This window comes from Athene noctua, chromosome 1 (assembly GCF_965140245.1).
Source record: "Athene noctua chromosome 1, bAthNoc1.hap1.1, whole genome shotgun sequence".
Lineage (NCBI taxonomy): Eukaryota > Metazoa > Chordata > Aves > Strigiformes > Strigidae > Athene > Athene noctua.
The window spans coordinates 84458278-84481531 of NC_134037.1; the positions used below are offsets into that span (position 1 = coordinate 84458278).

Here is a 23254-nt window from a genome sequence, read left to right on the forward strand (position 1 = left end):
TGTGCCAAATGTGCAGCAGTATGTTACTCTTTTTCCAGTTAGGAGTCCTTAAGTAGTGCAGCAGAAATAAAAAAAAAAAAAAAAAAAAGCTTCATTCAAGTTTGAAGCATTTTGTTTAAAAGGCCTTTGCAGCATGTCTTGAAGGTCATCATGCATGGGTTGTTAAGACAAGGCTCAGTCATGGGACTGTTCCTGAGAATACTTTCACTATTTGTTTGATAAAGAAAGGACCTAGCTCAGCTACATTTGTGGTTCTGTCTGTAGCGCAAGACGATGAACTCTTGGAATGTACCTTTAGGGTCATGGCCAGCACCTTAATTTCTAGCAAGTTGTCTGTAGGCAGCTTGTGCCCTCCTAGTTTGTTGCTGTGTGCAGAGTGAGCTCCTGTACCTTGAGTGTTTAGCAGCTTTCCTTGGTCAAAGTGGGTTGCTGCACGCTAGCTTCCAAAGTTGACAATGGCAAAGTCCATATCTGAAGTGACTTCATAACCCTGTGGTTCAGCGTAGCACCTGGAGCTGAGCTGGTTCCTGCTGTGAACTGATTACCATTATCATCTCTGTGTATGTGGATAATGGCAGAGCATTTTAAAATACGCTTTTGATTATAACCTTAGCATGTGTGCCTATTCACTGCTTTCACTACTCATGCCTATTGCACATGCGCTTAACAAGCTGCTTAGTTTTCTCACCCATAGTTCTTAGCGAAGTTTGAAGACAGCATTGAATATGCTAAATACAGTTAGGTTTCTTCATCATCCAACTAAACAATAACATTGGAAGACAATGGTGTGCTAGTGGTACGATATACTATAATAATAAAGTTCAACAAAGTGAATTTAAAATTACTGCAAATCATGACAGTATCCCCCCTTCTGTTAACTCATCCGTTCATTGAAGATTTCACTTTATTCTTCTACTACAGTCTTTTCCATTCTTACATAGTGGGAGTGGAAAGCTGCCAGGGTTGACTGATCGACTTGCTTGGGGTGGGTAGTAACAGTTCAGCAGTGGCTATAGCTGAAAATGGGGATCTGGCAGCCCCCCTTCCTCAACTGCTCATCGCTGCTTTCTGTGGACTGCTAATGGTAGAGGTTCAGTGCTCATCATTAGGCAGTTCTAGGTAGAATATGAAATGTATCAGTGTTGTGCTAGCTCAGTTATTTTCATTAAGAGGAATTTTTTTTTCTTCCTTTGGCAACACAACAAGAATGACTTCCTTAACATGGTGTTGCAAGGAATGCTCCCCAAACTGTTTCCTTAGCAAATAGGCAGGAACTAATTTTTCCGGCCAAGGGAAGGAGCCCCTTCCACCAGTATATTTGATCCAGAAAGGATATGTGTCTGGGCTTGTGGTTGGCAGGCAAAGCAAGCATCTTAAAGGCAGGTGTGTTACTTCTCTCCAAGCAATTTCGTGGAATTGGGATCTATAGGACAGCATATCTAGTGCAGTTTCACTGATGCCAAATTGTCATGTCTGGAGAGAAGGTGCCACAAACAGAATAGCCATGAGAGCAACACGTTTTGTTAACAGCAGTAACTGTCTAGGTATGTATGTGCAAGTTTCCTTGGGCTCCTTTTGGGAGGTGGGAAAGGGTTTTTGTTTCTGCCAAAGCAAGAGAAAGGAAATAAATAGCTATGCAAATGTTTTCTATATTGGGAGGAAAACCTAACAAAGTTGGTTGTGAGGACTGAACAAGGAAGTAAGGGGTAACTCGAGTTTTGTTGGCGGCCGAATTTCTTCAGTTCTGGAGTTCATGTAAAATAAACTTAGTATTTAAAGGTTGTTCATAAATAAACAAAAGAGGTGTAAAGAACACTTCTAGCTTCAGATATGTGAGATAAAATAAAGCATAGTAACCATGGCCTCGAATGTTGATTTGCAAATTGTGGGTGCTTTGTAAAACCTTGTGCAGGTGACATGGTGAGAAGTTACTCTGAAAAGAACATGGTCTATTTTGAGAACAACTTCCTCATAGGCAATTCTTATGTTCTTAGATATACTTTATAGATTAAGGAGATAATCGAAAATTAAGGTTTAAGAGGTGGATTTTACCTGTCTAAAACTTGAAGAAAAAATTTGAAAGAAAATGTATTTTTCAAACCATCATGGATAGACAAGGAATTCTGAATTAAATGTTACGTTAACTGAAAATCAGATATCTTAAAAACTGTGAAAATACTTGAACATTCTTAACTGTATCTCCTGGGCACAAACTCAGTTTTAAGTGTGCCAGCTGGTTATGAAGAAGTTAGGTTTTACTGAAAATAAACAGAAATTCATCCACAAGACTGTACACTAATAATTACATGTGTCTTTTTAGCACATTATAGCTGTTTTGCTGACTCTTTGAAAGAGCAACTTTTTTCTTCTTGGGAAAGAATCAAATTGTTTTCTTCTCGGCAAGGACACCCCATTAGTTATGAGACCTGTCATTGTTTAAGAGCTTGGTGCAGCCTTTCCTGATTCTTTTTTAGTATTCTGAAGAAAGCTAGTAATGTGTTCAGGTAGAGTGTGTACGGTTTTTCCTTTCTGAAGTCTAGCATAGAGAAAGCAGGGGTTCATGTTTCTGGATTGATTTCAGACTGGGCAGAACTTCTGCCTTAAAAAAAAACAAAAAACCAACACACTTTATCTCTAGTGCAGTAGCTTTGTGTACTTGTAGGAAATGTTACAAAAAGTTCAGAATATCTTGCTTATGACACAGACCCATCCATGAATACAAAGTTGATTCTGTGCAGATTATGCCTACTAACATAATACTGATAAAGTACTCTGTACTCATTTGTTGTAGATAGATATGCGAGTAGGGTTCAGTTTGCTATGGCTTTCACCAGCTCCTCTGACATCCCAGGTTCCTTTGCAGCCCCCGCTCTCTGAAGTGTGTAGAGTTTATATTACTTTTTGAAAGTCAAGGACAGCTTGAGTTTCAAGGATTGTCAGATAAGGCCATTGGACGTGACAACGCTGATGAGAGCAATACTTGAAATCTGAAGGAATCAAACATACAAGAGAACAGTGAAACTGCAATTAGACAATCCACTTTAATGTGACATTCTTCAAACTAGTCTCTTGAAAAGCAGTCAGAAAATAGAAATAATTTGGTTTTAAAACCTCAAAAGAAAGTGTGATGTGGTTTGACAGAACAGTTGAATCAGTTGCTTTTGATAAGGGAAGGTGTCCTGGAGTTTGAGAAAATGATCTCTGTTTCTTTAGTCTTACAGATTATTTGCAGCAAACACATTTGAAATAAGAGGGAGGTGTTTTTCAAGAACTCATAAAAAGTACTTTCTCTCTAGCTTCTCCACCTAGCAAATTTAGGCTACCTGTCTGGGGAGAGGAAGAGAAATAAACTAGAGTTAAGCCTATCTGCCATCTTCTGAACTGCTTTTATTTATTCTGAAGCCACTGGGGTGTGTAATTTGTCTCTTGACTCTGTTTTGTAAAGGGAAGACTTGCTCACATCACAAGTAGAGCTGTAAAGCATTACTTATGTTATTAAATGTTTGAAAGTCAGGATCTTCTAATGCACAATTACCAAGAAAACCCAAAACTAAGTTTTATTACAGTTGTCTTTGGTAGTTTTGAGGGAGAAGAGAGATGACTTTTCAGCAGATTTGAGCTTCAATCTAATTTTCTTTGGAAATAAAGTTCCAAGATGTTCTCTAATGTCACTGAAAAGTGGAGTTGTTTCTGTCAATAACACTGCCAATTACTGCTCACCTGTTACACGGTAACAAAACTAAACCCCCCTGATTTTCTAGGGGGATGTATTCTGTATTTCCCTCTTCTCCTCGTGGCACTCTCACTCGTGGCACTTGTGCTCTCCTGTTCCTTTCCACATCCCCAGTGTCCCCGCCAGGCTAAGCCTGGCTGTCCCAGGGTGCCCATCTCCAGTACTGGGTGACTTCTGCACCTCCTGTGGCAGGCTGCACATGCTGTAATTAGTTTGCTGGTATTGCCTGACTAGCAGGTAAGCTCCTACTGGCTGGCCTCTCTGAGGTCTGGAGAGGAATGAACATCTTTTTCTGACAGAACCTATTGAAGTTCCTCTTCCGTAAGGCAACTGACTTTCATGAAACCTATAGGAACCGTATCTTTGAGAATGTGTTATTGCTTCGACTAATGTCGGTCAGATGAAATAGTGGGGCCAGAAGTTACTTAGCAGATTAAAATTCTTATGCTGTAGATTTTCATGCTGTGTTCATATAGGAAGTCATGGCACTTAAGTGCTTTGCACTATTCTTAATTACTTAAATTGCATAAAGCTATGAACTGTCCCAGCTTCCTATCCCATCTCTGTGAGTGGTAGTAGCTCTGCCTCGTGCTTTGCTGTGAAGATAATGCGGCTGCATTACAGCATAAGAACAGGTCATACATACATCCTGAAGCATCTGGAAGTGTATAGCAGGAAGGAGGTATAGTTTTAGTAACCCTGTCCACTTAGTATTCTTAAAAAGAACCCACCAAAAAACCAAAATCAAACCACCCTCATGCAAACTGTGCTAGGATTGCAACATTTCATCAATTTGGGAAACAACATCTCTTTAGAAGGTCTATTAACAGTTAGCATGCCATTGAATTCCTCTAAGTTTTTCTTTTGAATGTAGTTAACGTCACATGAAAATGTTCTACTTTGTTTCATAAAACGTTGCTCCCAGTAATTTGTTTCATTATTTGATGTGTGTTCAGACTATGTAGATAGGGATTTTATTTTTCAGAGACCCTGAAGGCTGGTTGGATTCTGTGGGAGTAGCAAATGCTTAGCAGCCTTGAGCTGTAGTGTATCTTTTTCCAGCTCATCAAAGGAAACATTTTGTGTTATGCCTGTTTTATATTCACTTGATATATTTACTTGCTGCATATAAATATTTTATTTTGTGTTCAGAAAGATGCTGGACTTCAAGAAAGAAAAATTCGAGTAGCTGATTGCTGTAGTTATTTCAATTTGCAGTAGAAATAACTAGCACTATAATGTCGTAGTGGTTAATATCCAGTTGAAGGATGTGTTTCAGCATTTAAAATTAATATTCAGGAACTTAATTATTTTGATACAATATCTATCAAATGAGATTTTGTGAACTACTGCTCTGTAGCACAGCATTTGCTACAGATACAATATTTGTATAGTCTGTACGCCTTCAGACAAGGAGTAACATCCAGCAGTGATTTTATTTGTAGATGGAAAGTTAACTGCAATAACCATTTATTTTACTTCAATCTACTGTCTTCTAAATTTGCTACTGTTTGATGGTTTTCTGTATCTCAAGTCTGAACATTAACAGGTGAAAAAAAATGCTTATTAATTTAGAATGAATTCCCTCAAATTTAACAAGGCTCAAGTATATTTACATATAATCCTTAATGCTGAAAACAAGTTTCTAGGCAGAAACACTAGCTAAATGCTTAAATAATTAATTTTAAATCCATGAACTTTTAATACCCCTATTAACAACTCATTTTTAATACAGACTTTCATTTTAATGTTTCCCCAACTATGTCCATCTGCCAGCTGTAGAGTTGTTCCTTATTTGGTGTTGAGACTCTGCATCTTTTAACAGGTAGGATTTATTTAAATTATTTTTTAAAATTAATTCAGGAATAAAGTTACTTTGATCTTTTTCTGGATCATATTTATTTCTTCATGTTTTTCTCCTCTCTCTGTCTTTGTTCTCTCTTATTGTAAGTCACCAAGTGATCTGGTTTACAGCTGTTGGAAGTTGTTTTTTTTTTTTCTTTCTTCGTGTTGAACTCTTTCCTGGCAGGTTTCTGCAAGAGGCTTGTGTGCACCAGTGTTTCTGGTGACCTCCTCATGCCTAACATTCAAGTCTGTATGTCACATTTGCTGACTGTCTTTTCTGAAAGAATTATGGTTTGAGGTAGCATATAAATTGAAGTGTAGGGTTTAGGATTAGAGGGTTTGTAATATTTGTATATTAAAGAAGACTTCAAGCATTAGTTGGCTCGATTCTTTTTTTTTTTTAAAGCTATTACCCCAAGGATATGGTCACATACCTACCTGCCTCTGAAAATTGCACTGAGGGAGCAACACATTTCCACAGAAGTCAATGAAAAAAAAGACATCTAACCACCTCACATTAGCTGTTAAAATACTTAACAGGAGATTTTGTTTGTTCCTGCAAATAGTGAGAAATAAGTTTAACTGCTGATCATAGCACTTGTGAAATGAGGTATTGTACTTAAATAAACAATGCAAATTGGGGTTGGGATTTGGGCATTGATAGTGTTAGCCTAGCATTAGAAAAAATGGAGATATAACTGGTTTTTCAGTTACAGATTTCCCCCACACACACACCCCCGATCCCCCGCCATTGGGACTGCAAGCACAGTGCATGCCTTTGGACTTCTTACCAAATATTAAAAGTTCCATTGAGAAATTATATTCTGTAACCTCAAAAGAACAGACAAGTAAGACATCATTGAACTGTGTTTGAATGTTGAATACTGTTTTGTCGTTTCTTTGACCTTAAAAGAGAATAACTTTTTGTTTGCAATCTGTAACTTTTTTCAAAACATGTTTCAGTGTTTCAAGTTCTGAAACAGGATGGCCTTGTACAATGACTTCTGCAAGGAGTGTTTGCAGCATGGGCAATTTCTGTCCCTTAATTTTATTTCTGATGGTTTCTTAAAATTTAAACCACTGAAATTTATCTCAGTGACCTTCAGTAGTAATGCTTCTAAAAAGGGCAGTGATTTTTTTTTTTTTTGGTTTGTGTTTGAGCTTTGGGTTTAGATTTTTTTGTCCTTAAAGCAAAATTGATGGCATTGAAATCAACAAAGATATAGATAAGAAAAGGTAAGATATATTAAATATCAAATGACTTGTCTGTCTATAGTAGCAGTACCAAAATAACAACTGGTGTCATAAATGTACATTCATTGATTGGCAGTTTAAAACTAATTTCACCATTTTTACCTTGCTTGACCATGTTACTGAGAGCTTACCTCAGATCAGTAACTGAAAGTAAGTGGATGTTTAAATTTTGACCCACTTACTGCATCTTAAAGTCATGGGTTATATATGGTGAGATGGAAAAGTTAGATGTTTGTATAATGTCACCACAGAAGTATTCTTCCTTCTTGGAGCTTCCTGCCAAGTTTAACTTTTTTTTTTTGTGGGGGGTCATAATTCCAATTAAATCAGTCCTAGACATGCCAGTGTTGGCTATATAATCATGCTTTGTTCTCTTCATAGTGACTAAAATCTGTGTGTTGGCAGGTGTGCTGTTAACTTGGAGCTGATAAGTCGGCCCTCCCTCTCAAAAATGCAGGAGTAACTGCTTCATTGCTGTGGTTCATTATGGGACAAATTAACCCTTGGAACTGATTATATTTTAGTTCTAGATGTTTGTGCAGTTTTGTGATTTTTGTTTTCCATTAGGATTAGATGTCATTGTTCTTCCTCAAACTAATTGCATTTATTTCCTCATGTATTACGTAAAAAGGAAAAAAAAATGTACTTTTTAACTCATTACTGAATGCCATGCTAATTATTGAGTCAAGAGAGCAGGTTTTCCTTTCAATTTTCTCCTCCCAAACAGAAAGAGAGCACTGCCAAGTTTGCAGAGTTCTCATTTCAAAATAAGTGTTTTGCCTTTGCTATTAAAGAAGATTAGAGTTCTTGGAAATGCACAGTCCTGAGGGGCTATTCCTCAGCTACTGAAGAAACTTCAAGGCTGGAACACAGGAATCCTTCTACCCCACAGAATGTATTTTGATTTTTATTTTTTCCTCCCAAGTTTTGTATTAAAAAAAAAAAAAGTGGGCTCAAAAATTGTCCTTTTTTTTTCTGCTATGTTTTGAAACAGGTTGTTTGGCAAAAATTGTTTTAAAGGAGTAAGACTCTTTCAAATATTCTCTATAAAAGAAGCTGACAATGGAATTCAGAATTCTTTATGGAGTGTAACCTAGTAAAATTCCTCATAGAAATGATATTAAAGGAGTTTCATGTTAACTACTGAGGTTCTAAGGGAACTCGGTGACTAAACTCGGCAAAGCATCATCTACCGCGAGAGTTTGTCTGGATTCATGTAAGTAGGCATCTTCAAAGGAACTGAGAAACTTTTTTTTGTTTTCAGTTTATTCAACTGGTTCTTTTCAATAGTAAATTTCATTGAAGATGGTTATATAATGGAAAGAAGTAGCAAATCTGGATTTTATCTTTACATCTCTGACTAAAACTAGATATAAAAGAGTTAGATCTATTAATTCTGAAATGTTACTTGACTTCTCACTACAGCAGGTGATGTGTGCCTTCATTTAGCACCCAGCTGTGCAAAGAGTCTTTCCCACCCATCTCTAGGCACAGGTTCTCCCCACCCCCACACGTCTGCAGCATCTGCTCATCTCTGCCTGCACGGTCAGTGGGTCTGGGTTAAATCGGCTGAGGGATACAGCAGAAAACGACTCTAAGCTGGTTTATTTGCAGGCTTGATTTTCTACTGAACTATCTAACTAATCGAGTCTCCTAAGATACCCAGTTGCTAAACTCAGTGTGGGGGGGAAAACAGCTGTGAGGATGAGGGACTATAACTGGAGAGGAGGTTAAGATCATTATTTCAGTGGCAGCAAGCTTTTACAGTCCTGGTTGTGACACCAACGTACACCCTTTTGCTTCAGTTTGGTTAGTAAGTCGCCTTTAAAGGTAGAATGTGCTTTTAATTTTTTATGTATGTATCTATCTTAAGCTTTTCTAAACTTCCTTTAATTTTGAAGTGATTTTTTTGTGCATTAAATATTCTAATTTCAACATGTCAAATGCTCCTTGATATAGATCACAAAAAATAAAGCAACAAGGAAGTACGTAATTGCGGAGTGTAATATGTTACAATCAGGAAAAGTATGCCAGCAATGTAAACATTTGCATGTATTCAGAAGCTGTGTATACTCCTGATTAGCTTGAAATACCAAATTGCATCAAGTCATGTTCATTTACTTCAAAAAAATTAACTATAAATCCAAAACCAATTTGAATGAAATAATCTTGTTTTTTAAATCTTGAAAAAGTGATTTGACTAATGATAGATAAATTAACTTTTAGTTCTGAAGAAAGGTAACCTCTGTCAGCTCTTGTCCCGGATGCCATTTTTGAGATTATAAACCTCAGCTCATTACCCTGGTGTATGGTGTATATTGTTTTACTTTGTTCTGAAGGAAATAGTCAGGTCTTGAATTTGGGATTAGGGATATGATTATTATATTTTCTGAAAGCTTCTGTTGCAGGAAACTGTACCTGATGCATTATATATAGGCTAAGACTCCTTTTTTTGCAGTTTGAATATAATAGCTTTAGTTTGCCTTGCATTTTGTTTTCTCAGGATTAGGAAGAAGTTCCTTAAAAACTATAAATAAATCACTATTTCATAACAAAGGTAGTGTTCTTTAAGGAATGGATACACAGCCGCTTTGTTCTGTAGAGTTTGAAACTAGAAGATTATCTTAGTCAGGAATGTCCGATTCACCACCTAATTATTACTAGTTGTTCTTAGCATTTCTTTCTAATCTACCTGCATTTTGGTCACTGTTTTTATTGCATCGTTGCCTTTTAAAAACTACTAGCAAGCAAAGAAGAAAAAGTTTAACAGAAAGTAGTTGCTGTTCCAGATTAAGTAGGGATATTGCTGGTAGGTGGTGCATAACTGAGTGTTTTGAGTTTTAAAGCTCAGCTTCAGTGTTGACTGATTTCCATGTAATTGTAAATCTATGGAGGAATTGCTTTAATGAGGTAACTTTTCTTAAATGTACTATTTGACTAGAACTAAGCCTAATATTTTATTAAGCAGAGAACTTGAGAAAGTTTAGTGTGCAATCCACTTTTGATTTTTTTGCTGATGGGAATATCTAAATCCTGCATTTTCAGAATTTACTGTTTAACTGATGGTTATTTGAATGTCTAATTATAAACACTTGTTACCTCTGGTCCTTCCTCTTATGGCACAACAGAAATTTCAGTTTTGCTGTACAGAACTATCTGAACAGCAAGTGAAGCACAAATGGCAGACAGTAAAGTAACTTGCAGCATCTGCAGCCTGTGCCAGTAACTTGTTAAAACTGCTTCTTTCTCTCAAGTTTCCATTTGCCCAAAGTTGCTTTCATAAGGGTTATTAAAGAAGCGAAGGGGAAACAAAAAATGGTGATGCAAGGCGTGTCAAAGCTGTTGAAATCGCTCATCCCTCTTTCTCTTCTTTTCCCTTTGTTTCCTCCAGATGGCCAGGTGACTCCCTGTCATTTTCATGCTTTAGTGATTTTTCTTGTGCCACATGTCCCCCTATGGGGTGTGTTTTTCTTATGGGTTTGGTGTGTGTGTTTGTCAATTTGTGCTGTCAAGGACTTTTTATGTCAAGTCTTGTCTTGTTTTGTCTTTCCAATTGGGAACACTTTGTTCAGGGTTTTTTTTTTAATGTATGTTGGCTCCTGAGAGGTAGGATTTTTTTTTTTTTTTTTTTTTTTTTTTTTTTTTTAATGCTAGATGTTTTCAGACAAATACATGTAAGGAAGCTGTTGTTGAGTTGCTTTTAATTTAGTGTGAAAAGTAGGCAGTGGTTGTATGCTGGCTGTAAAGGGATGTAGATAATAGGGGAGCGAAGTATCCCTATAACAAAAAGTAGAGAAATGCCTCCTGCCTACAAAATCAGTGTTTAAAGGATGAAATTCCCTTGCTGATGGTGAGCTCTAAACTTAGTCTAGAGATGATTGTAATCTGACAGATACTGGCTACAGAAATGTACATAACAGTTGTTATCCTGAGAAGCCATGGGAGAAAAGCAACGTATTTAAGAAGCAGTGCTGTGTAGGCAAATATATAATCTTTGTAAGTATTGAAGATGTCCTGATCAGTTAACGTTTTCACTGTGATAGCTAATTTGCAGTTTAAAAACTGGGCACGACTTCTATAAGCAGTGTTAAAATTTTTATTTCTAATTACGACCGGAACCAAACAACAGCTCCAAATAATGGAGATAGGTCTCTTAATATTGACAAGGTACTATGTTTTGTTAACTGAACATACAGTGTTTAATAAGTATTTTTTTTTCTGCCTGTTTCCAGATACAGGGTTGTCCTGTTTTGTTGGGTGTTGATTTAGTGAATTAACAGGAACCAGATTCACTTGCAAACAGTCAGAGAGGGGAACTGACTGGGTGCGGGGGAACGGGAACAGATGACATTGGCAGAATTGTCTGGATGAGCTCTATTTGCAAGTAGAGGTATACAATATGACATCTTTATTTTCTGTCTGGTACTCTCTAAGAATTACTTTTATCAGTGGTGGTAAATGTAGCGGGCATGTAGGTAGTCTTACCTATAATCATAGTAACTAAAATGGCTGTGTTATTAAATAGCTTGTATTTGCAAAAACTGATTGCTGTTTAGCAAACTGCAGGTAAAGTAGCAAGAAGCAGTTGGTGGCAAGTAACTAACCTGTGAAAATACAGTTGCTTAACATATTTATTTTGTTAGTAGTAACAAAATAGACTAAAAGAGGGTATAGTAGAAGTTATAAAAAGGATAGCAATAGAAAAGGCCTGAGTACTTCAGGATGATATTTTTTTAGATTTAAGCATTAAAAGATAGTTTGAATTCAGTACATCTAAACTACTACAGAATACCTTGTTTACTCAGTTGTTTTAAATGGCTGGTAACTGAAAATGGTCACCTGAAAGTGCTGGAATACTTTATTGCAGTTAAAATCAGTTTTATTTCATAAAGTCTGTGGATTTCAAGAAACTTATCAAATGAAATATTGTATTAAATGGGAACTTTGAGAAAGATAAGGTTGGAGAAGCATAATCTATATGCATTTAGTAACAAAAAAACCCCTAAGACTGTAGGAAATAATCTGTATTAAAAGAGTAGCATTTAAGAGCTTAATGCTAGGTGAAGGTTTCCTGGGTATGCTGCCAGCCAAAAGGTCCGTCCAGGTTTCACTTGGGCTTGCTGTAAATACTGTTTCTTAAGCTACATGAATTTTAAGAACTAAAAAGGAGAGAAGCTGAGGCAAGAATGAGAGCCTTTTATTTAAAATTATGCTTTAAACAGAATGCTTGCAGTTTAATTCTTTCAGTTCCTCTCTAGAATTTCAGCTTAGTCCTGAAAGCACTGGAGGTACAGTTCTGGACCTGTCTGAATTTGGTAGAGCAGGCATGCACCCCAGAAATCTGGTTTGTCTAAATGTTCTCTTTTCTGTTATTTCTTGACCAGTTACATCCTGTCAGTCCATATCTTGCCTCTCACTTTTTTTTTTTTATTTTATTTTATTTATTTTTCCCAGTAAAATTTCAACCCAAGCTCACAAGAAAAGAGAGTGAAGCAGAGAAGGCAGCTCTTTTCCAAATCTGGCCATATCTGACTGCCATTTTATGCATCTTAACCTGAGCTGCTGCAGTTGATCTCTTACCTTTTGCTCACTAGCTCAAAGCAAGTGTTGCTGCCACAGGCGAGAGTTTGCAGTGCTAGGAAGGGGATGGGGCAGGAAAGGGTGGGGACCAGGAGCCTTTGAGTGGGATTTTGCTGGGACTTCTGTCTCCTTTTCATGCCTAAATTCTGTGCCTTTCTTGACTGAGAACAGCTTGTATGGGTACAGTAGTGATTCAACAGAGAGATATTGCTGGTTCTGTTTTAATTAGAGGAACACAGACTTGGGAAGTGCCAGCTGTCTCAGCAGGTCCAGTTCTGTTGAAGTCTTGAGCAACTGTGTGATAGATTTTAGTTTTTGTAAGTGTGCAAAACATCTTGTCTGCATACTGCTACCCCACAAAATACTTGAAGGGTGCCATAAGATTAGCAGAAAAAGAATCCAGCTGTAGTTGTGATAATGCAGAAAGCAAGCAGGAAAGATTAGTGGCATTGCTATTTCAGTAACCATTAGGTTTCACAGGAGTGTATGTTGTATCTTGTGACTTTTATGAGGAGTAAACTGTGCTTTACATTGCAGAGATGCACCAAAAGGGGGGTGGGAAAAAGAGACAATATCCTGAAATCTGATATGACTCTCCCCACCCTAGATCTAGATCCAGATCTAGAACTGAGTTTAATCGTGAGCATACCTGTAAGACGGATGAGCCAGGACACCTAAGATATATTTTATCAGTAAGAGCACTAGTGCTGTAGGTCTGCATCGTGTTTATAGGTATGGCTAACTTCTGTTCTTACAACTGTTCTCAACATTTGTTTAGCCTAGAAAAAAGGACAAGCTCTTCTGATTTGTCTATGTAAAAGACATTACAGGTTCCTAAACTATTCTATTTTCTGCATCTACTCCAGTTTAAGTTCCTGTTGTTGAACACATGCAGTTCTAGTATTTCATATAAGGTCTTATGCTTTGTACAATTTTATTGATACTTCCCTGTTTCTACTAAAAAAAGCCTTTTTTTAGTGCCTTTTAGAATTGCATGAGCTAGTTGCGCAACTATGTGTAACTGCTGGTTTGGTTTTCCTTCTGTTAGCCAGACTAGTTGGCCACTTCTTCCTTCAACTTTGCTTTATAGCTGTAGGTTTTGTGAATGATCCCATCCAACTTTGTATGTTTTCTAATATGATGATCTGGTTGTCTTCAGAGTGGGCAGTATCTTCTAACTGTACTGTCAGTTCTTGAAACAAGCCTTGTTTTTACTCTGATGACACATAAGCATTTGAAGAAAACATGCTTCTTATTGATGATGCCTTTTCATCCTGATAACTTGTTTCTTACGATTTTTCTTCATGTAACTGCTGTACAGAATTCTTTGATTAATGCTTATTCTGCCTGTATGATTAAACTTCCTAAGAAGTACTCATATCTACTCAAGTGTGCTACCTTATCCCTTTCTAAGAAACCACCTATCAGGACAAAATGAGATTACTGTGACATGAGCTGTTTGTAATGGAACTCTGCTGTAATTTTGCTGCTTTTTCTATTCCTTGATGTCCCTAATTACTGTCCTTAATTAGTTTTCTTAAAAATCTATTCTAAGATGACAAATTAAATTAATGTCTGTAGTTGAGTGAATACAATACAGTTGTTTTGAATATAGACAATGTTTTACTTTTATTCTTTCATAGTGCCATAACTTTACAGATTCATAAAAATGTTTGATAGGAGATTTACACTTTTTACAACATCAGTCCTTCTCTGAGGGGGGTGGTTTGACGTCCTGAGGTCTGTTCGAACCTAAATTATTTCATTGTTCTATGAGCTGTTTCCTTCAGTGAGCTAGGATGAGTAATACTTGGGTTTCCATGTTCATTTTAGTTACATTAGACAACTTAAGAGTGTAAGGTTTTTTCATCTCTATGGTTAAGTAACAGTAGCTTTGCTAGGGATGCTGTTAGAATCCTCATGTATGCTTGCTGCGTTGTCAAAAGTTTCTTTAATTTTTAGGACATCCACCAATTTCAATACCACTTTACCACATAGCTTTTTTTTTTTTTTTTTCATTTTTTTCTCAGATTTAAGGGATTTTTTTTTCTTTTATCTTCAACCTACTGATTTATATTTAAGGGAATTACTGAAAATAACATGCAATAACATCTCTTTGTTCCCTAGCTGTAAATGGTTCTGGTCATGTGCTGTCACTTATATTCAAAGAGTGCCCAGTGTATGGCACCCTAATCTCTGCTGCTATGATGTTAATAAATTTACTTTCCCATTGATCTCATTGCAGAAAGGTAGAGTCACAAAAGGAGGTGTGTTAGAATTGAGCTGAAAATTACGTAACTGGTAGGAAACATACATGGTCTTAGTCGAATGTTTATTTCTAACTATAGGATGTGGTTGAATAACAGTCTAAGATGAAGTTTTATGCTAGTTTGCACAAAGTAGTCTTCTCACATCCAACTTAGTCTCCTTTTCTCAAATTCTGAATCATTCAGAAATAGTCATAGTCTCTGGTTTTGCTTATGTCAAAATAAATGAGGTGGGCATAGGATTTTCCTGCACTTCTGCATTCCTAATCTAATTTTGGGGGTTTTTTGGTAGGTTTGAATTTATTTTCAAATGGGCTTTGTACTTTTAAATATTTTAGGATGTGTTTGCCAGAAGGATGGAACTAATGTAAGTATAAATTTTGCTCTTTGTGGAAAATAACAAGTTTGAAAAATGTTAAGGTAAACCAAAAAGTGCTAAACTGGCTCTTACCCAACTTAACATTGCATTATTATTTAACATAATTATTGGAGCCTGAAAAGACAATTTAAAGGATTTGAAAAAGAAACAAGTGGGGGCTGAGTGAACGGGGTAAGCACGAGATTGTAAAATGACTTCTCACAGGTTAGGAGCCGGCAAGGGCTGGGAAGCTGTGGAAGTGGCAGGAGGATGCTATAGTAAAGGTTGCTAGGCTACTGCGAAGGAAGCACTTATGGAACACTACTCGGCTATGCTCAGCATTTTTACTACCCAGCTGCTAAGTAATCTGTGTATAGTATTGCTGTGTTCCTGGCTACCGGCCGGAAGGGGAAGTTTGAACCGCTAAGAAATGTTGTCCCTTTGTAGGATGAAACTTGGTCACATGCCAGTTATTACCTTTTGCAAGACTGACTGTTTTTGGTTTCGGTCACATTGACTGACAAGGAATGTCAGGAATTCTGCTGAACATGTTTGAAATGGAATAGCAAACAATAGGTCTTTGATTCTAGTATAAAAGTATAAAAACTCTTGCATGAATTTAACTTGTTCTGGTGGTGCTGACTGGTGAGCTCTTGATTTATCTGTACTATTTTGGCCTGCATTTCTTCTACTCTGTGTTAAGAAGCTTACTGCAAATGGAATGTGGGTTCTCTTTTTTTCATCTGGATTTGATGTCATTTTTGAAATATTTGTAAGAGTGTAATTAATCTGTACCAGTAAAAATGATTTATTGCAATTGCAAGATCTTTAGTTTTTCCTCTGTAAGTGAAGGTAGTTATCTGCTTTTTTTAATTAATGGTTCCCTGTACTGTGTTTTGCTGTAGGTATAGTTGGAAAACACATGCTTTTTATGATTCTTCCCATTTGTAATTTAACCTTTGATCTTTGTCCCAGGAGATCATTTTAACAGAAAGTTAAAGCTAACAGACAGTGACACAGGAACTGAATATGGAATTAAAATTATGGTGTGTTAATAATGATTCCTTTTCATCTGTTGTCTTTCTCCTTGTGAGCTCTAACACAATAACCCAGTTTTCTTTTAACATTATTTTGTGAAGGTGTGTTGCAACTCTGCCTATACTGTTGTGTTACAAACAAGTCAGACACTGAATAAACACTGTAGGATGCAAAAGCAAAAAAAGATAATTTACTCTTTAAGGTCAGTGAAGGTGCAGTGGATATAATGTAATATAATGATTTGATCCAAGTCCAGTGCTCTGTTGCTGGCTGGGGACTCCCAAGGCAAGCTTACCCCCAGTCATAGATAGTCTCCCAACTTGTACCATTTGTGGGCCCAGGGATTTCTTGAACTTAAACCTAATTTTTTGATATAAATCCTCTTTTATAAAGTTTTCTGCCATGAATTTGCATAGGTGCTTTTAAAATCCATGTAAAATAGTAGTATTCATGTGCTATGCCAAGAATTCCAAAGTTCACCTACCTGTGTGTTGTATGAACAACTGCCACGTGTTTGATTCTTATCTGCTAATTTTGCTCAATGATGCCCATTTCTTGTGTTGAGAAATGGTAAACACTTGTTACCTATAGCTTTCCTCATTCCATAGGTGGTGTTATAGATTCTGTTCTTGGTTGTTTCTTTTCCTGGGGGAAGACTCCTTGTCTATTAACCATTCCCTGTAGCTGTGAATATGGTGTTTTGAACACCCTGGTTGTGTCTTTCTCCAGGGCTCTTTCAGTTCTGTTACATGCTTGTCGAGGTGAGGAGGAGCCAGGACTGAGTGCAGTATTAAGGATGGATTTTCTACAGTGATATAATGCGTCCCACTTTGTTTTCTAAGTCTTTTGTAAGAATTCTTAACATTTGTTTTTGTTGTACTACTATTGCTATTTTTATTACTTCAGAATCTCATTCCAGAGTGAATACCTTTTTCACAGCCTGCCATCATCTGTGGGATGTTAGGATTCTGGGCTTTCTTAAACTTACACACTTTACATCTCTTTACAGTGGATCTCTTGTGCTAGTTTAAGATCTACTCACACAGTTGCATAAAGAACTCTTAACACTGTAGTTGTTTCTTGCTTTTATAGCTTAGAATAGCAAAAACCCTTTCTCATGGTTATAAAAATTGCAATAATATTTTCACAGCATTTAAAATATACAATTATCTGTGCAGTACAAGCTGTATGTGAAATTTGTAACAGGACTGGGTATTTTGATTTGATTCTCATTATGTTAATTTACAAACTAAATCTTTTTCAGTTTTATTGCTAGAGAAGATGGAACATGATGACATTTGTAATAAAACTCTGAAGATTACAGACTTTGGTCTGGCTAGAGAGTGGCACAGAACAACCAAAATGAGTGCAGCAGGGACTTACGCGTGGATGGCTCCAGAAGTTATCAAGTCCTCCATGTTTTCTAAAGGAAGTGATATTTGGAGGTAAGTTTGTCTGCTGAAGACCATGTTTAGTAGAACTATGTTGAGGTTTTTGAATGAATTTTTATTTGAATTTTTTTGTGGTTTCCTAGCTTATTGTCTTAACCCATGACAAGCATAGCTGTTCTAAGAAACATACTCATTTCTCAGCATCTACATCATTTGACTTGCAATTCATGACTTACAGATTGGGGGAGGGAGAGGGAAAATAACAGAAAACCTTTTTTTCTTTTTTAAAGAAACCAAGATCTCATTAAGAGAAGCCTTTAAAATATCTATTGGTTAAGATACCAAAGTATTTTATCTAGCCTCTTAATCTAAGCAGCTCCTGATACATTAACATATGATTGATCTTGTATGTTTACCTTATAACAGATGTCTGAAAAGTCTCATTCTGCATAAAGAAATGGGACCAGACAGTTATTACCTTATACGTCTGAAAAATAAGTGGCAAACCAGAACTTTTCCAAATGTTAACTTAAATTAGTGCTGGTTTTAAGAGTTGAGAATGTGATCCTGTGTAAAAGTGAACATCAGATCTAAGCTTTTACATTTATAGAGATTTCGCTTCCAGTAGCTGGAGTGAGGAGAGTGTATTCAGCACAGAATTGTTTTAACTCACTCTCTAATTTTAAAGGTGGGGAACTCCCTATGTTAAACTTCTGAATTTCTTGTTAAAGACGTTATTGTGAATCGTATAGATAATGTGGCTCTTGATACTGATGATATTTTTCAGTGCTGTAGGGTGGGATACATGTATTGTAGAAAACTAATTTAAACTTTAGTTTTAATTTAGTTCTATTTTGTGAGTGGGGAAAAATAGTGATTGCACAATAGGCTGTAAATGCTGCTGTGCCTCACCCTGAAAAGTCTACATTTCCTTTCTTTTTGAAATATTTTCTCTCTGAAGGATCCAAGATAGCTATTTGGGGAAGGAGGGGAGGACTTTAATCTGTTTTCTCATGCCTTTTATGCATGTTCTGTGTTGTATAATTCTTAAATAGAGTGCTATTTTGCTTAGATGCCTGATATTCTACAGCATGAAGTAATGCTTTTGGTATTCTCAGGATGATTCTGTATCTGCACTACTGTTTTGTGACACTCATTTGTCTTGTGTCTGGAACCGATTTTCAGCATTTTGTTTACATCAGTATGAGTTGATGACCAGTTGAGAAACATCCTTGGCTACATTCTTTTTTCCCATTCTTTCTTTCTTTTTTCTTTAATTTTTTTTTCTTTTGCGGGGTGGAGGTTGGGTGTAGGCGTTTCCCTAATCAGCTGTATTCCATGCTTAATTACAGGTCCTGTCCAGTCTTGTTGCTGTGATTTTAGGTATCTGAGGGGGTATGCTTTGGTGCAATTATTTTATATTCTGCTGCAACATTAGTTTACATTTTTGGAACCTACAGTATTTCTCTTCTTCGCCTTCTCTCCTGCACGCCTCTCTTGTAAAAATGTAAGTATTTAGCTCAATGATGGACGTCTAACAGGAGAGGTTTTTAAGTAGAAAGGCTGTGTTGTACAGTATAGTTTAGACCCTCTTGGCTTCTAAAGATTTTCTGCTTGCTGCACCTTGATCTATTCTGTTGCTTATCTTTACTCTTTCTTTAAAAGAAAAATCAAATAAAGAATACACTGGTTATAGGAGGGGTTTCAGTTTTGAAAAGCATTCAGGTTTCAAATTTAAGTATGGGTCTGTCTAGGATAAGAACACAGTATATTTCAGGAAAGTTCTAAACTTCAGTTACGCATACTGAGTACTGAATCTCCAAAGGAAATCTGTAGACCTCTTATTAGAGAAAAAAAAAAAAAGAGAGAGCAGTTGAGGCTGCTCGAGTATACTCACACTTGCTGCTAGTCTTCCAGAATCAGGCAGTGATTGGAAATGTTGTGGGAGTATTTTCATGCAGAGGCTTCCAGGCTGTATGTTCTCAGGTGTCATCTTAGACAGCAGAATTGGTGCTTTCCAGGCCCTGCGTGTGTATCCTTTTGCTTCCCAAACCAATGTTATAATTCTGCATTTACTGTTCTTTGGCATATGCTTCCAAATTCCCAAACAAGAATTCTGCTCTTTCAGCCGGTTTACCCCTCCATTGATCATCACACATTTCTTAGTGGTATGTCAGTCTTGGTTTTGTGTATGGAGCCTGAAAGTGCAGATATGCCCACAGATTTCCAATTTCTGACGGTGTGCTTCAGCAGTGGTCTTTACAGTAACGCATGCTTCCATTGTATAAGCTCTTGGCAAAGCTAGGAAGCACTTACTGTACGGCACAATTAGCAGCTGCTTTTGCCTGGCACATTTGTATAATTTTGAAGTGATTCATGTAGCAATGCTTAGTAGCCTCAGCTTTAGAAGGTAGAGTAAAATAAACTTTGAGAACTTCACCTTAATTGTTATCAGCTTTTAAAATACGCAAAACCAGCAAGTTATTGCTGGAATGAGATACATTAAGGCTTAAATCACATTTGACAGCAGGAGATTAATTTTTAATCATGAAAATACTTAAAAGGACATCTTTCTGAAAGTGTATTAGTTTTTATGGTTTTAAAATGTATAATTCAAGCATATTATGCGTGCTTTTGTTGCCTTTTGCTGAAGATGGAGAAGGACATGGCTTTTGCTCTTTTTTAAAAAAACGGTATTTCTTAGAAGCCCTGACTGTGTACGTATGACAACTGTACGTGGGCTGGTGAAATTTAGTACATAAAGTAGTTAATTCTCTAAGTTGAGGGAGTTAATAAGTAGTTGTTGTCCTAGAAAACCATAGATTAGTACCTCCCAAAAACTCCAGCATGGCAGGACTAGATTGTCTTTTGTGTTTTCCCCACAGTTTTCCCCCTACAGCGCTGACTCTTGCTACTTGATATTAAGACTGCTTTCATTAAAAGAGTTGCTTTCAGGCTATTACTGCATTGGTCTGTTTAAAATTTTACAACCACCTTCTTGGCACTGTTGAGAACTACTTAGGATTAAAGGCTTGAATTGTAAATATAACTAAAACTAATAGTGCGACACAGCGTTTTATAAAAGGTGATTTCTTTTTAGTTAAATTGATTGTTCTGCTTAACTTAAGAGTTCATGCTAAAATATGTACGGAATAATCCGAACAAGGGGATTCCTTGAATTAAGAACACTGCTTTCTGAGAGAGCAAACCATTATTTTTACAGTTTCTTTAAGCACACAGATGAGATGTAGTTCAGTAGAATTTCTCCATTGTTGATAAAATGTACTGCACGAAGTGTTGTACTCATTATTGTTAGAAGTACCACTGATCTAAAAAAAATTGGAATTAATTATCCTTCTTTGAGTATACAAGCAAGTACAGAGATTAAACTGGAAAAACTGGGAGGAAATTAAGAAGCCCAAAACTTTTTTATTCTATTTACTTTGGGGGGGGAATTGACTGTATTCCTCAGATTTTGATTAACTGTTAGCACTGAATTCATTATTTTTCCAAGATCTGTCTATCATAAAAACTTCATAGGTAAACAAAATGTAGATAAACAAAACTGCTGATATTTGTGCTGATATGGTGTAGTTTGCTGGTTTTATTATTTAAGTGATGTTCAGAGGTCTTGTATAATGTTCAGTGACTTTTTCTCATTAAGGAGAAAGTGATAGAAAAATTTAACTAGTGTGTGTTCTTCTCCCTGTCATGTCTGCTGTAGTTGAGGTGGTATTTCTAGTACTAAGGGATGCATAGTAAGGGAAGGGGTACATTTGCTGTACACATTTCTCCTCATGTAGGAGAGTTCAGTCCAGTCTTGCAAAACTTGCAGGCATTTCCCTCACATGCTTGGAGAGAAACGACAAGAGCAGTATTTTGTATTCTGTTTTTTTCCCATTGCCCACTCACTTTACTATTCAAAAGCAGCAATGGACTGTTCTTTGTATCCTTGTTCTACAGATAGTGGTTCCCTGGCAGGAAAAGAAGGGGGGAAAAGGGACAGGGGTGGGTCCAAACCCAGTCATAAAGTCCACTTTAGGATGTTCTAAAAAGAGAAATTCCTGCTTCCACAAAAACAACAGTGAAAGCTATCCATTTCAGTATTGGTGGAATAGGAACTCTAGAGCAGCAGCAGTGAGCGTGCTGTCCCAGCCCTTTGCAGAGGCTTGGATTGTTTGAGCAAGCCAGGTGTCAGGCAGTACAGACCCAAAGAAGGTAAAAGTAACACCCAGCTCTTCTAGAGTGGCGAGCATAGCAGAAATTCTTACAATTAATGTGGCTGTAATAAGAATTACTATGATTCTTGATTTCTGTACCTGATGGTGAGAGAAGATCTCTTCATGCCACCACCTTTCACTGGAGACATTGGTTTCTTTTTTCTAGTACAGAGAAATTAGTTGCGTGTGTGTGTAATCATTCTCAATCTTGTTGCATCTTCTCTGGGAGGTGAAAAGTTAATAGGCCTTCGTATAACACACAAGGGGTTAGAAATGCAAACTTACAAACAAAGCTGGAGCTTTTCTGGTGGTTTTTGTTACTATTATTTTTTTAAAATCATCTAGGTACATTGTTGTGAAATGTTTGGAAAGGGGAATGGAATGGCCTGAATGCTCTGCTGAGGTTTTCTTTTTTTGTGTTGGTTGGTTGGTTTTTATCGGGGAGAAGGTTGCTTGTTTTCCTGTCATTCAGACTTCTTATTGTGAGAGAGATGTACATGATCCTGGCATTTCTATAAAAGTGATGTCAGGCTATATTTTGAATAGGAATGCAATCCAGTCTTAGTCACATCCATTTTGGTTAATTGCTATTAGTGAAAAGGTGCAAGATGACTAAAGTAGAGCTGACTCTTAAAGGCATTTGCCTTTGACATGGGAAATCTTCATGAATTTTGGTACATGGTTGGACTGATGCTTGTTTGTTCTTTAATAAACAATGTGTCAGTATTCAGAAAATAACCGTTTAAAAAATTACCTTTTGTAGTTATGGAGTGTTGCTGTGGGAACTGCTTACAGGAGAAGTTCCTTACCGTGGCATTGATGGCCTTGCTGTGGCTTACGGAGTTGCTGTCAATAAGCTTACTTTGCCCATTCCATCCACCTGCCCTGAACCATTTGCAAAACTAATGAAAGGTACCGATGTTGTTTCTTCCTATGTATTTAAATAGCTATATTTTGGGGGCATATATCCTTGCCTGTAATAGTCATGTGGCTGCATGTGGCACACTTCATTTGATACTGTGTTGTGTACAAAGTATTCTGTTTCTCTTTACACAGCAATCTGATGTTAGACATTGATGTTGAATGTGTTTCTGAGGAAGTCATACAGTATTGCTGTGTCCCACATAAGTTCTTCAGTAGTGACTGAGTACATTTTTTTCCTCTGGTTTTACTGATTTCCTTTTACACTCAAATTGCATTAATTTTCATAAACTACAGGATATACTACAGATCAATACAAGATCAAGATTAAAATCTCAAGGGGAAGAACTGCAAATGCCATTTTTTTCTCATTGTTTCTTCCTGGGTGTCAAAAATGTTTTAGACATACTTTAGAGAGAAATAAACATTGCTTGCTAATGGCTATTTCCTTGTGTTTAATAATTTTATTTACCTTTAATAAGTATCCCTTCTGTGCAGTACTGCTACTTTTGCTATTTCAGACCGTAATGATAGAGATGAAAAAAGACTTGGCTATTAATACGAAAACAGTCTTCTGTGTACAGGTTAGTAGATGTCACTTGTGTAAATGAAAACAGAACTAGGGAAGCCCTGCAGGTAAAAGGGAA

The 23254-nt window shown here is 36.8% G+C and overlaps 1 protein-coding gene across 2 annotated transcripts in view; it reads left to right on the plus strand.

The window, feature by feature from the left end:
* Positions 1-23254, plus strand: part of MAP3K21 (mitogen-activated protein kinase kinase kinase 21) — a 42495-nt gene that overhangs the window by 1789 nt on the left and 17452 nt on the right. For both annotated transcript variants that reach the window (XM_074896747.1, XM_074896749.1), the window contains exons 2-3: positions 17340-17520; positions 22450-22598. In XM_074896747.1, coding sequence (XP_074752848.1) covers positions 17340-17520; positions 22450-22598 — 330 coding nt within the window. The remainder of the gene's footprint in view (positions 1-17339; positions 17521-22449; positions 22599-23254) is intronic.